Source organism: Triplophysa rosa, linkage group LG3 (genome assembly GCF_024868665.1).
Source record: "Triplophysa rosa linkage group LG3, Trosa_1v2, whole genome shotgun sequence".
NCBI lineage: Eukaryota > Metazoa > Chordata > Actinopteri > Cypriniformes > Nemacheilidae > Triplophysa > Triplophysa rosa.
The window spans coordinates 7,115,220-7,128,226 of NC_079892.1; the positions used below are offsets into that span (position 1 = coordinate 7,115,220).

The window sequence follows — 13,007 nt, forward strand, 5'->3', positions numbered from 1 at the left end:
GGGGATTATGTAACGGCCAATATATGAAATGAAAAATATCGTCGCTGTCCTTCCGAATGTCCAAATCCGCTGGTTTGCAGGAAATTAAGCAAGTGCCCCGGTCAAACACTCATGTTTCTCCTTCAGTTCTCTTCACCTCTAGAGAAACATAATTCTATGACGGCTAAATCAACATGCAATTAATCATTGTTTATGACAACAGTTTAATCTTTCTACGTCATAATCATCACTGTATGATGATGTAACTCGGCATTCAATATTTGTTTATAACAGTTTGATGGAATAGACGAGACGTCTCCAGCAACATAGCATTGGCAACATCCTCTTACAAAATAAATTTCCATACATGCTATATTGTTAAATAGTCAGTATTTGTATGAGTTTGAGCATGTCAACCGTATTGAAGTTTACTCTGACAATGATACAGCCTCATTAAAAAGAAGTAAACCCTAAATCTGTTCCAAATCCAATTACGCCTTGTTAGGGTGAGGGGGGCAACCCAGCTGTCCACAGAGCTGTGTTCTTTGCAAGGGGGAGGAGTCATGTCAGCTTAAACAATATTACGGATACAGTAACAGTTAATGGTCACAAAAACATCACTGTTGACGGAAGAACAAAGGGGAAGTTGGTTCAGTCGATCACGTGAGCTGGCATGCCAATCACATGGTTAGGGATGTTCCAGAGGGCACCGGTGAATGCCAGGGAACGCGGTCATTCATAACCAGATGGTCAATAATTCAGAGGGCAGTTATAAAGGTGGCTCTGTTGGCTCAGAAACAAGGGTACTGTAAAACTTATAATCAGGAAAATGTGGCTAATGTAACTGCTCTTGGAATAAACTATTTTGTCTGTTCAAGCAAGTAATTAATTTAACTTTAAAATGCAATGTGTGCAACACTGGCTGACCTTATCATGTAAATCAGATGTGTGTACGGTGAAACCTGCTGCTCTCTGGCACAGAATCATCACCGCAACGCAGCAGAGGTGAGGCACGTCTAAATTGTCGGGTTAAGTTCAGAGCATCTGATATCAATCGGGTGTGGGGCAAGTTCCCATAAGAAACTTTATGGGGGTAAGGACTTCATCTCGATAATGACTGTATCATTAAACACCGCAGGAGATCTCCGCAGTCTGCCTGGGACCAGCCAACACAGTTTGTCAGATGCCAAAATGGTCAACATATTCCACTTGAGATGGACATCTTTATGATTGCCTGATTTGAACTTTATTTATGAGCATTGCATAATGAAAAATATGGACAACCTGGTACGTCAACGTGATATCAAACTACTTATTTGCTCATGCAGAACACATCAGCCATGTTGTGAATGGTTTTGATCCGTGCATATGCAAACTAATAAAAAATATTTTTGTAATCTAATACAGAATGTACTGAAGGTATTATGATGATGTCATCAAACCCTGCCCTTCAACCTGCTTCAACTGAAGTTTTGCTTCATGTTGATTGTTTCTGTATTATCGGGATAGTTAACCCAGAACTAAAAAGTATTTCATCATTTATTCACCCTTATGTCATTCCTAACCTGTATGACTTTCTTTCTTCTGCAGAACACAAAAGAAGATATTTTGAAGAACGTTGATAACCAAACAATATTGGCCCCCATTGACTTACACAGTATGGACACGAAACCACTGAGACATTTCTCAAAATATCTTTTAGTGTGTTACAGAGAAGAAAGATTCATCTACAGGTTTTGAATGACATGAGGTTGAAAAGTGATGAAATATCCCTTTAAGTGTACTGTAATTTGCTTACAAAAAATCATCCGCTGAATACTAAACTACTACATAATATCCCAATACAATCACAGAAAGACCTAATTCTAACCCTAACAATATACTCACGACGCACCAGTCCGAAATCTCATATCGAACTCGCTTTTAAAGCTTGACATAAATCTTGCCAGGCTTAATTTAGAAAACATGTAGCAGTAAGTGCAGATGGACGGTATGTTCCTCGCCAAACTAGAGCCAATGAGAGCACAGCGCCATATTCAGATGCGGCACATACGGTCAATGTGTCCCACGGTCAAAAGAATGGCGAGAACACAACACTTCAACGAAAAGAATTAAAACTAGCAACCAGTCCCTGTTCCAAAGCACCAAATGTTTCCATGGCAGCAGCACTCGTTGAGCAGAAGTGGGTGCTCAGAGACTTGCGTGCCTCAAGGTCTTTCCTGCCTCTCATTTTGATTGAAGTGAGCTTCTTCAAAAACAAATGTTCCAATTTGTCAGCCAGCTGACGTATTCAAGTGATGCACTGTGAGGATCTTTTTTAGATTGAAAGAAAAGAAACACATCATTTTGCAATGCTTGTTGCCGTCCGATTTACTGAGAGCCACTCAAAAAAAAGATTTCACAGTTTTTCCTGTATACTGAAACTACAGTATAACACGGCATGCTGTGCTCAGTTTCTATTCCACAGTCATGTGTTTAATGTTATTAAAGTAGGTAGTGCTGAACATGCAGGGTGCTGTAGTAGGCTTCATTATTCTTTCTGCAGTGGAACAGGTCAGTCATTAAACAAAATGCCACCAGTGCTCCCATTCACAAGTACAGCGTGTCCACCGGTCCCAGGACAGTCCTCACATGCCCGCCATTGCATTACAAAATTTATGACTGTATTTTTTTTAAACAGATGTTCAGGGGTTTGTAGTACTTCAGCAAAAATAGACCTATGGTACGTTGTAACTGCTTTATAGGTTTAGCCTTGCGTCACAGTGGTATCTAGCACAGCACTGGGATACTAGTGTAGACTGTGTTTCGTGAGCAGTGTTGGGTGTAACTAGTTACTAAGTAATTAGTTACTGTAATTTAATTACTTTTCCCTTGAAAAAGTAAAGTAAGGGATTACTCTTATTTTTTCTGTAATTTAATTACAGTTACTTCTGATGTAATTGAATTAAATACAATACTTGAATATACATTAAAATTCAAAGTCTAACTTTTAAATGCATTCATTCATTTATCTTTCTCAGATTTGTAATACTTTGGTTATTTAATAATACTACTTTATGTAGTTTTATTTTATTTATTTGAATGAATTAAAAGAGCCGTTTCATGTCCATCCTTGAATCACTTGAATCATCCTTGAATCACCTTGAATCACTTGAATCATCCTTGAATCACTTGAATCATCCTTGAATCACCTTGAATCAAGGTTGATATAAGATATAGAAAGTAATTAGTAAAAAGTAATTAAATACTTTTTGGAGAGAGTAATTTGTACAGTAATCGAATTACTCTACTGAATATGTAATTAGTAACTAGTAATTAATTACTTTTTCAGAGTAACTTACCCAACTCTGTTCGTGAGGTGGTAGACTTCTAAAAAAGTCATAGAGAAATGGTAATGATCAAAACACAGGTATTGGGTGCAATTAACACAAAGCCTAGAGACATAACGCATCATTTCCAAATCAGCCCACACAGAGTAAAAATAACTTAAAGAATTAGAGCCGTGATGAAGTGTGAAAGAAAAAAGAACAGATGTTCATTTATAAGCCCGTTATGGTGTATAATTGCTATGATTCATCCTTTTCGGTTTTCTTCTGTACAGGTTTTCTGCTCAGAGATAGAATTACATAAAAAAGGAAATCAGTTCAATACAATGCAGTGTAATCTTCTAGTTATTTGTTATCTAACACTTTACAGCAAGGTTGTATTTGTTAACATTAGTAAATGGGTTAACTAACATGAACTAACAATGGGCAAAGTAGTTTTGTTAATATTAGTTAATGTCAATAAAGTCATTCATGTTAGTTCATGGTGCACAAAGATTAATAAATGCTGTAGATGTATTGTTCATTGTTAGTTCATGTAAGCTAAATGCGTTCATTGTTAACAAATGCAAACTTATGCTGTAAAGTGTTGCCCTTTATTTCTAAAAAAATGGGAGAATAAATGTATTTTTATTATAATTTTACTTAGCATTTCTATTGGTAGTGTTTTCCCCACAGATGTTGGCATGTCTATGCAGTGCACTGGCTGTAGACTATACTGCATGCTGCTACTGACCCCCACTGGATGAAATTAGATTGATTCGCCAAAACCTATAACTGCATGTATTTGTGTAAACCTTTTTAAACCCCAGCAACATATCATAATAATAAAGATAGCTTATCTAATAGACAAAAAAATACAAGAAAAGTTTAAATGTATTGAAAGCCTTTAACTAACTACACCAACAAGCTGCATCTGACACTGTAAAACGTTATCCACTTACTTTCAGTCCATAGTCCACTTGTGTCACAGAGGTCTTAAGCAAATGTACACCATCCTTGATATTCTCGGTACAGTTTAAAAGGATCCAGGACAAATTATGCCAAAATAAATCAAATGAAACGCGCAGGGCGATAACTCTCGGTCCACGGATGCGGGCCGCAGGCAGGGGGCGCAACTCCCACGTGCGATTGCTGGAGGCTGAAAGTTGAACGCTTTGACATCAACGTAAAACATTTCACGAGCAAAGGCATTTTGCATCGTATTTATTTAATTATGTCACGGACATGTTTGCCCTCATATATTCCTCATGGATTAAAAAGAGTGCTGTGCGTGATTTAGACTTCAAGAGACATAGAGCTCGACACATGTGTCACTCGGCCTGTAACAGATAACGTTACGGCATGCATCTTTAATGTGGGTCTTGTTTATGTAACAGAGAACAAATCTTGTATTCACACCTCATGCACCTTTTCAATGACAACACTGTCCCTCTCCTGAATGATACAGTGACGCAAGATAAGAAACACATTTTTAGACTATTGTAGCACGAAGAAGAGTTAATGGGCTAAAACCATTATACAATAATTATATCGTGTTGTTTTATATTAGACTACTTTTATATCCACAGTATATACCATTAACGTTAAACGATAAAAATATCGAATAGTGCGTTACAAAACCATGATAAACGCTCAAGTGAATGGCCTTGTTGTGCTGTTCGATAGCTACGCTTTGAACGAAACACTTTCAACAAATAATATAAATGCAATTAACCTACAGAAATATTGGTCAAAACATCATAGAATAATCTAAGTAAAAACAAAAACATAATTTCGTGCAGGCTACGTCATATTTTCAACATTCAGTTTTACTCATTTCATGTGGAAACTGCTGATACCGACGGTAAAATAGCCGGTCAGCTGACACCAAGTGGAGGGAAGTCGGAAGTCGCTTGCGGGGTAATAATGTTGTAGAATTAACTAGAAATACGCTAATAATTAAAATATTAAAGCACAATATTTAAATAAAATATTATTTTTTGATTTACTATGCGTTCGTTGCGTGTTCTGCAATATGTCTGGAGCTCGTCACCGAGCACAGAAAATGTGATGTGTTTAGTGTAACGTTACATTTGTAATTTACACCATTGAAATGTGTACACTTAACGTTACTTGCATCTTTAAAACTAGCCGCATTAAATCACGACCATATTACCAGAGCTGTTTAGATAAGCACCACTGCAGAATGTAGTGTATAAAACCTATTGCGTGTTGTTTTGCCACACAACAAAATGTTATTGTATATTTTATCCTAATTATAATTCATCATTTATTCTTGTTAGTTTTATATTTTGATTTAATTAGTTGGCATTCGCATCTTACCAGGGAGAATCCTCTTATCTTTGCTATGTAAAGTGTGTATTCAAATTACAGGTGAAAATGAGGAAAAACAAAAGGAAAACCAACACTATCGAAAAGGAGTTTGTGTTTGAGTTCAAAGCAGGAAAACATCACTGTGTCCTCAAAGTACCGCTTCAGTTCCCGCTTAAAGAAAATGTTAATGATCTTCATGGACGGATAGTCCTGCTTCATAATATCCCCTGTTTCGTTGAAAATGGTAAATGTATAAAAGCAAATATGACTATATTTAAACATGTAATGAAACACAAACATGTGAATTACTGTATATCATCTTATATTCTTCATTTTAGAATTGAAAACAAGACTGGTCAGTTTCACAGAAAGGGAAACGTTGGTGGACTATGACAGGGATGCAGAAGCAGCTCTGCAGAGGCTCACTACAGGAGAGGTCGATATCAACAAACTTACAAATGTATGGGCCAAGGCTTATTCTGAGGTAAGAACGCAATTTCAACCCATTAACTACTTGATACTTTACATAACCTTTGTTTAGGTGAACTATTAGGTGGTAGCTAATTTAACGTTAATGGAAATGTAACATGGTTCTTTATTGTTTAGGAGATGCTTCAGTTTATTTTAAATCAGTCAAGAAACATACTCTGCCTGTGCATGAAATTCCTTTGAAACAGAACATCTATCATGTTTCCACATTTAAGCAGGACAAGCAGACCATCTGCATTTGCACTTCAAAGTATTGCACTTTGAATTCTGCTTCCACTTGCACCAGTGGAACCTTTAAAAAGAAAACAGAATCCACCCCCTTCCATAAACACATGGATGCTCTCCAATCTATTTAAAACCCATCGAATTGCCTTTTATCCACCACCTTGTCTTTGTTTACGTATAGATTCCTATGTTTTTATTTCTGAAGCAATGAAGATTTCCACCATGAAAGCCGTGACTTAAATATATGAATGCAAAAATATGCCCGAAACCGCACACCCATCATTTTCTGTTTTATCCATTTCTGTATATTGTGTAATTTCCATATGTAGACTACATTGGAACATGCCCGTCCTGAGGAAGCCAGCTGGGATGAGGATTTTGCCAGTGTATATCACGAACTGATCCACTCTCCAGCCTCAGAGACCCTCCTCAATCTGGAACACAGTTACTTTGTCAGCGTCTCTGAGCTTATCAGTGAGAGAGACATGGAACTCAAGAAACTTCAAGAGAGGTGTGTGTGTCCTACTGCAATTCTGTTTAAGGAAGGAAAATGTCAAGGATTGTAATTTGGATGATTTTAACATATTCTTTAGTTAACAGGTGCAAAGATTAAAAGAAGAAACTGTTGTTTTTTATTGCAGAGTATATCAAGTCCCAAATGTTTTGTCCGTTGATGTTTCTTAAAAAACTTGATCATATTTTTAATTATGTTCTTTCTTTTTACTGCTAGTGTAAATTTACACTTGAATATATTCTCACAGGCAGGCTGCAGAGATGGATAAAGTCATGCAGGAGCTTGGAAAGACTTTATGTGACCAAGATGTAAATACAGTGGCTGCCCAGCACTTTGAGGCACAACAGGTGAAACAAATGAAAACTCTTGAAACCTCTTCGGTTTACTAGAGTAATGAAGAACATCATGGCTTGTGTCTGTTTGGTATGTTCTGACAAAAAAGGTTCTGGAAAACAAGTGGGCCAGTGAACTGAAACAAGTTACAGGTATCCAGAAACAAGAGTATCAAGAGTGGGTGATGAAGCTTCATCGAGACCTTCAGAATCCTAATAACAGCTCAATCACGTGAGTATAGGATAGTAAGAAGATACAGAGAGCCAGCCTTTCTGTCATTAAAAAATAGATAGTATAAATATAATATTTTAACATATAAAAAGATATCTGGTGTAATGTCAGCACTAATTGCACTTATATAGCATGCTAATCAGCAGATTCCAGTAATGTACTACATTAGATTAGATGTATCACTACTGGCCAATCAGATTTCACGTCAGCGTCACTTTTGACAGCGACATCATATTTAGTGAACAACTGTATTTGTTGTTGTGATTGATTGCGAGACTTCAGAAAGTGAGACTGTTATTTGTGTTTCAGAGAGGAGCTCAAGGTGCAGTCCGGACAGCTTGGGGAGGGAGGGGAGGCGGGGGCTCGGATCTTCGAGGAACAGCGACAGCTGGAGGAGAGCTTCACCATCCACTTAGGTATTGCATCTTCTTGGCAACCCCGGCAGTACAAGACGAAATGTAAAAATACCTGCTCACTACAAATGGGTTTAAAGTAATTTACGCCCACTTTCAAGCTGTTTTCTGAGTTATTGAAACACAATTTTGTGCCTGTTTGCACTTGTAACATGAGCCAATGCGATGTACACTAAGTATAAACATTTAGGACACACACATAAGGGCATTGATGCATCTAAATAAATGAATAAAAATGTAATAGATATGGCTACTGATATATATTGTTCAGGGGCTCAGCTTAAGACCATGCACAACCTGCGGCTGGTGCGATCTGACGTGCTGGACTTTTGTAAGCACCGTCGCCATAGCAGCAGTGGGGTGAAACTGCGGCGACTGCAGACCGCTCTCTCGCTGTACTCCACATCACTCTGCGGCCTGGTGCTGCTGGTCGACAACAGAGTCAACTCATACAGCGGCATCAAAAGAGGTACAGCCACTTTGACACAAGTCTAAAGGAGCCAATCAGAATTCACCTCTAAAAAAACGCAAGGTTTATTATTTTGCATTGAGTAAAATTGCCTCATTATTTCTTTCTATGTTATCAGACTTTGCCACAGTGTCCCAAGAATGCACGGATTTCCACTTTCCTAGGCTGGATGAGCAGCTGGAAATCATCCAGCAGGTGGTGCTGTATGCCCGAGCTCAGCGCAGCGGCAAGAAGAAAGGGCAGCCGGGTGAGTGACGGAACAACTGTGTGTGTTTGTGTCCATCCAAAACCAGCACCTCTGCATTGCACCATCAGATACCCAACTTCAATCCTTCCGCGAGGAAGTGTTTAGTTTCATTCGACTGGGGCTAACTACAGTGTAACTCTATACACATTTTTTTCGAGATGCGCAAATGTTTGGCCAGAGGAAATAATGTGCTAACATAGTTTTGCATTTTGCTGATTGTTTATGATAACTGTTACGTACCTAATGAACATTGGAATGTATTTGTTATTGAGAATGAAATCACCCACGTCTCCTAGATTTATTTTTTGTTGCACATATGCATGATAATGCGTGCCTTTATTTTTAATACAGAAAATTTGTTGACTTTCTTATAGAGATGCCAAGAAATGGAGGTAGCGAAGACAAAAATAAGATTATAGACAGAAATTCTTCCAACATTCTTCCAGGTAAATTAAATTGCATTATCATATACTTTTAGCTCTGATACGTGTCAAAGGTCATTATAATAGTTTCTTTGTAGGTGAATACTACATCAGCCGCCATTCGAACCTGTCTGAGGTTCATATTATGTTTCACCTCTGTGTGGATGATAACGTGCGTTCGGGGAACATCACAGCCCGTGACCCGGCCATCATGGGCCTAAGGAACATCCTGAAAGTCTGTTGCACTCATGACATCACCACCATCACTATCCCACTGCTGCTGGTGCACGACATGTCTGAGGTAAGAAAGAGAGTGTGAAGTCGTATTAAAAAAAAAGTTTACCTCATGTTTTCTCATAGTTTTATGAACCTGTATAACTTTCTTCTATGGATCACAAAGGGTGGATTTTAAGGATTAAAACCATTACGTTGAATTGCGTCTTTCTTCACACAATGAAAGTGAATGGTGATTGAGACTGTCAATATAGCTAACATTTATGTCTCTATCTCCTTTTCTCTTTCACTTAAAGCAACACAATGTAGTTTTTCGACCTTAAAATAATGTCTGTAAAATATTTCAGTGGTAGAACAACTCTTAACCAGACGAATTCTACTGCCACTGCTACTGAGCAGCCTCATAGCAGCTACAAACACACTCTGTAAATGCTTGCGGAAGAGTACCACATGGTTTCCAAACAACGTTTCTGCATTCGCCGGTTCCATCAGCTTAGTAAACAAACTCAAGTTTATTGCGCTGACCACGGGGAAGCTTATACAGTGACACTATTTACAACACTAGTAACAGACAATTGCGCTTATCAACCACATGGAGGAACCCGTGAGCAAAAGTTCCATAGGGTTGCTATAAGAAATGTATATAGGTTTGGAACAACATCAAAATTATTTTTGTATTTTCAAACGTATTCAAACTTGTGAAGAGAGTCATGGAATTGTTTCAAGGTCTGAATTTTGTAAGGTGACCAAAGCTTGTAACCTTCTGTGAATGGAATATTGCGATCTGGAAGTGAGTTGTTGCACACAGTTTTTACACATGGCCCCAGTGTAACCCCACTTAACCTCAGCATTTCTATTATAGGAATCCATAACTTTTTACATTCAAAGGGCGTTTCAGAGCATTCATCTGCCAGCTGCCATCACAAATGTTTTCGGGCTCTCGTGTTGGCATTTGGTTCTTGAATATTTAAACACAAAAGCCAAGCAATACAAATAGCCAATTGTACAATATCTTCTCAAATTCAGTCCCCTTTTAAACACCTGCTTCCTCTGGTCACACTACATATTACCAAAACATTTTTTATACAATTTCCTATACAGTTATGCTTATCTGTGGTTAATATTGACCTAACTGACAGATCACAGCATGTCTGTTATATAAACCTGAGACCAAAACATGTGTTCTGAACCCTGATCGAATTGAACTCTCCCACTTTTCTGTCATCAAATAGATGCTGCGGTATGGCCGTACCACATTTAGGCAACTTACAAAACCTGATACATTTTCTTCTTCGCTTGTTGCGTACAGGCGGTGTTTTAAAATGGAGTGGTTTGGATGCTGAACCTCAAAACTCTGTCGTCTAATTTAGAAGTGGTCTATTTTAGACCAGGCCAGTTGGACTGACCAGCGTCGTTTTGGGTGAAATTAAAACCTCAGTCACAGCCTCTCTGACCACAGCCCGATGTTGAGGAATGTTCATGGTTCAGGAAATGTTTTTCATCTGAACGGGAACTGTGTGCCAGAGGCAGGCGTTGTTGGGCTAAAATGTTGGATCTAGTATATTTTCATCTCTGGTCACACGGATTGTTAGGATCAAACTAATGGGAACGTGACTTGCCGTCTCATATTGTTGATTGCAACATTATTTGTATATTTGATATTATGATTAAAGTAAATGTATGCATTCCTCTCTCTCTCTTTCTCTCTCTCTCTCTCTCTCTTTTCTGTACAGGAGATGACTATTCCCTGGTGTCTGAAACGAGCTGAGCTAGTCTTCAAGTGTGTAAAAGGTGAGCAAGCAACGCTCAAATATAGAAATTCACTGTTGCACTGACGGTTTGAATGAAGAGAAACATGCAACCCACAACAATGCATAGCATTAGTTTTCAACATTTGTTTACATTGTGTTTATTATTGTGTACAATGTAGATCTAAACATTATTAGAAACTAATTATTTGTAACCATTAATGTGGATGTTTTCCTGTTCGTAACAATATACATTTGATTCTCCTTTGTCCAGGTTTTATGATGGAAATGGCCTCCTGGGATGGAGGAATCTCACGGACTGTCCAGTTCCTTGTTCCACAGGTAAGCTTTGGTGTCTTTAATGTACAACAATCTCTTCTTTTCAGTAGTGACTATTTAAAAAAGAAATGCTGGTAATTTAAAGAATCCGTCATTACTTAGTCTGTATTATCAGACCATCATGTATTAGAACATGCTAATAGGCTCAGGAGAGACATTAAAATCTGCATGTTTTACCATTTAAAATAACGCTACACCCACACACAGGGTAGTAGTCATACTGTATAGCTTATGTAAAAGATAGCGTGCGGCTAGCTGGTCTTTATCATCATGATATAAACTGTGATCGTGTGTTTTGAATAATTGGTGTTAATGAATGTTTTTATTGACTAGTTTATTTCCTTTCTGTTCTTCCATAAACAATGATGTGTCATTAATCTGTGAACTTACTGATTATGCTTTATCATCAGAGTATCTCAGAGGACATGTTCTACCAGCTGAGCAACATGTTGCCTCAGATCTTCCGAGTCTCCTCAACGCTCACGCTAACATCAAAACGCTGACCGGGCCACCAGTAGCAACTCATGTTTCTTATATCACAACTGCCAATATGTAGGACGTCCCATCATTTTAGGTGCTTCATTTTCAGAGACACAAAGACAAAACTGTGCTGGTATGTCGTGTACAAGCCTGTTTCAAGAGGCTTAGCACAGTGTCCTGATTATTTCAATCATAGATGTTTACTGGCATTCATCATTTGTTTATTCCGAATCAGAAAGTGCGATAAATATTCAAGGGCATTTTCAGATGCATTTAGCTGTGATACTGTGATCGGCGTTCACTTAATGCTGCATTGGAAGCAGGTAATGCCAAGACAAGCTGTGCATTTGTGCTGCATTGCAGTCAAGCACCTTTGGCCTCTGTGTCTTCGTTACTCGCCAGAAACTCCAGATGGCGCTGTCTTGGAGCTCTTTACAGCAGGATTGAGGTAACTAAAGCTGCTGATTCCAAATGTCAGATGAAACCAGGCATCTGAGTATTATAAGTGATTGGCACTGGCATGTATGCAGTTATATTTAAACTGTGTGAAGTGGGTCATTGCTTGTGTGTTTCGTAAAACATGAAAGGAATTTCAACTGTATTTTTTTATTGTGAATCTTACAAATGTTTCCCTTTTTGGTCATTTGTTGCAAGTGGTGTCTTGAAAAAGTGCATTCTTATAAAATGCCGGGTTGTTTCAATCTATGGTTGGGTCAAATATGGACTTTTTCTAGGTTAATTACTTAATTTAAACCAGCTATTGGATTGAAACAACCCAGCATTTATATTGTATCTTCATAGTGTTATAACGAATAACAGACTAGTGGGAAAATATGTTTTTGTAATTTATTTTTAATGCCTTAACAAAAAGAATCTGCAAGTTAACTAGTTTCAATTAAGTCTTTTGTGAGATTTTACCTAATGAGTACATTACAATACAAAGTTGCCAAGCAGGGCTAATCTAAGGTTTCAAGCATTTGCATTCCCATCAGTCTTTTGTTCGAGACCACTGGCATGGTAATGACATCAGTTCATTGCTAAATGTCATTACAATGAATACAAATGTCATTGTATATTCGATGAACTTCATCAATTAAGTTTGATGTATTGACACTAATGCATTCATACTAATTTGTTAGTTTACTCCCACCTCTGGCCCACTGATTCTGTTATACATAATACGTATGTAAATAAACATGGTTGTGTATGCTTATTTACAAATTGATTATATTTCTCAACTGTGTA

At 37.9% G+C, this 13,007-nt stretch overlaps 1 protein-coding gene across 1 annotated transcript; it reads left to right on the plus strand.

The window, feature by feature from the left end:
- The first annotated feature begins 5,162 nt into the window (after positions 1-5,162).
- lg3h12orf4 (linkage group 3 C12orf4 homolog) lies at positions 5,163-12,994 on the plus strand. The gene is made up of 14 exons (XM_057329652.1): positions 5,163-5,204; positions 5,679-5,862; positions 5,957-6,102; positions 6,662-6,843; positions 7,094-7,193; positions 7,289-7,410; positions 7,720-7,826; positions 8,095-8,292; positions 8,411-8,539; positions 8,914-8,985; positions 9,060-9,262; positions 10,929-10,986; positions 11,218-11,285; positions 11,693-12,994. Exons 2-14 carry the CDS (start codon positions 5,685-5,687, stop codon positions 11,783-11,785), a joined length of 1,656 nt encoding a protein of 551 aa, XP_057185635.1. The 5' UTR covers positions 5,163-5,204; positions 5,679-5,684; the 3' UTR covers positions 11,786-12,994.
- Positions 12,995-13,007: the final 13 nt, after the last annotated feature.

What these genes read in the sequence shown, in the direction of transcription:
- lg3h12orf4 (XM_057329652.1), top strand. Translation starts at nt 5,685, where the DNA reads ATGAGGAAAAACAAAAGGAAAACCAACACTATCGAAAAGGAGTTTGTG. An exon ending in ATACAGCGGCATCAAAAGAG is followed by an intron (nt 8,293 to 8,410) that starts GTACAGCCACTT and finishes CTATGTTATCAG; the next exon opens with ACTTTGCCACAGTGTCCCAA. An exon ending in TCCAGTTCCTTGTTCCACAG is followed by an intron (nt 11,286 to 11,692) that starts GTAAGCTTTGGT and finishes CTTTATCATCAG; the next exon opens with AGTATCTCAGAGGACATGTT.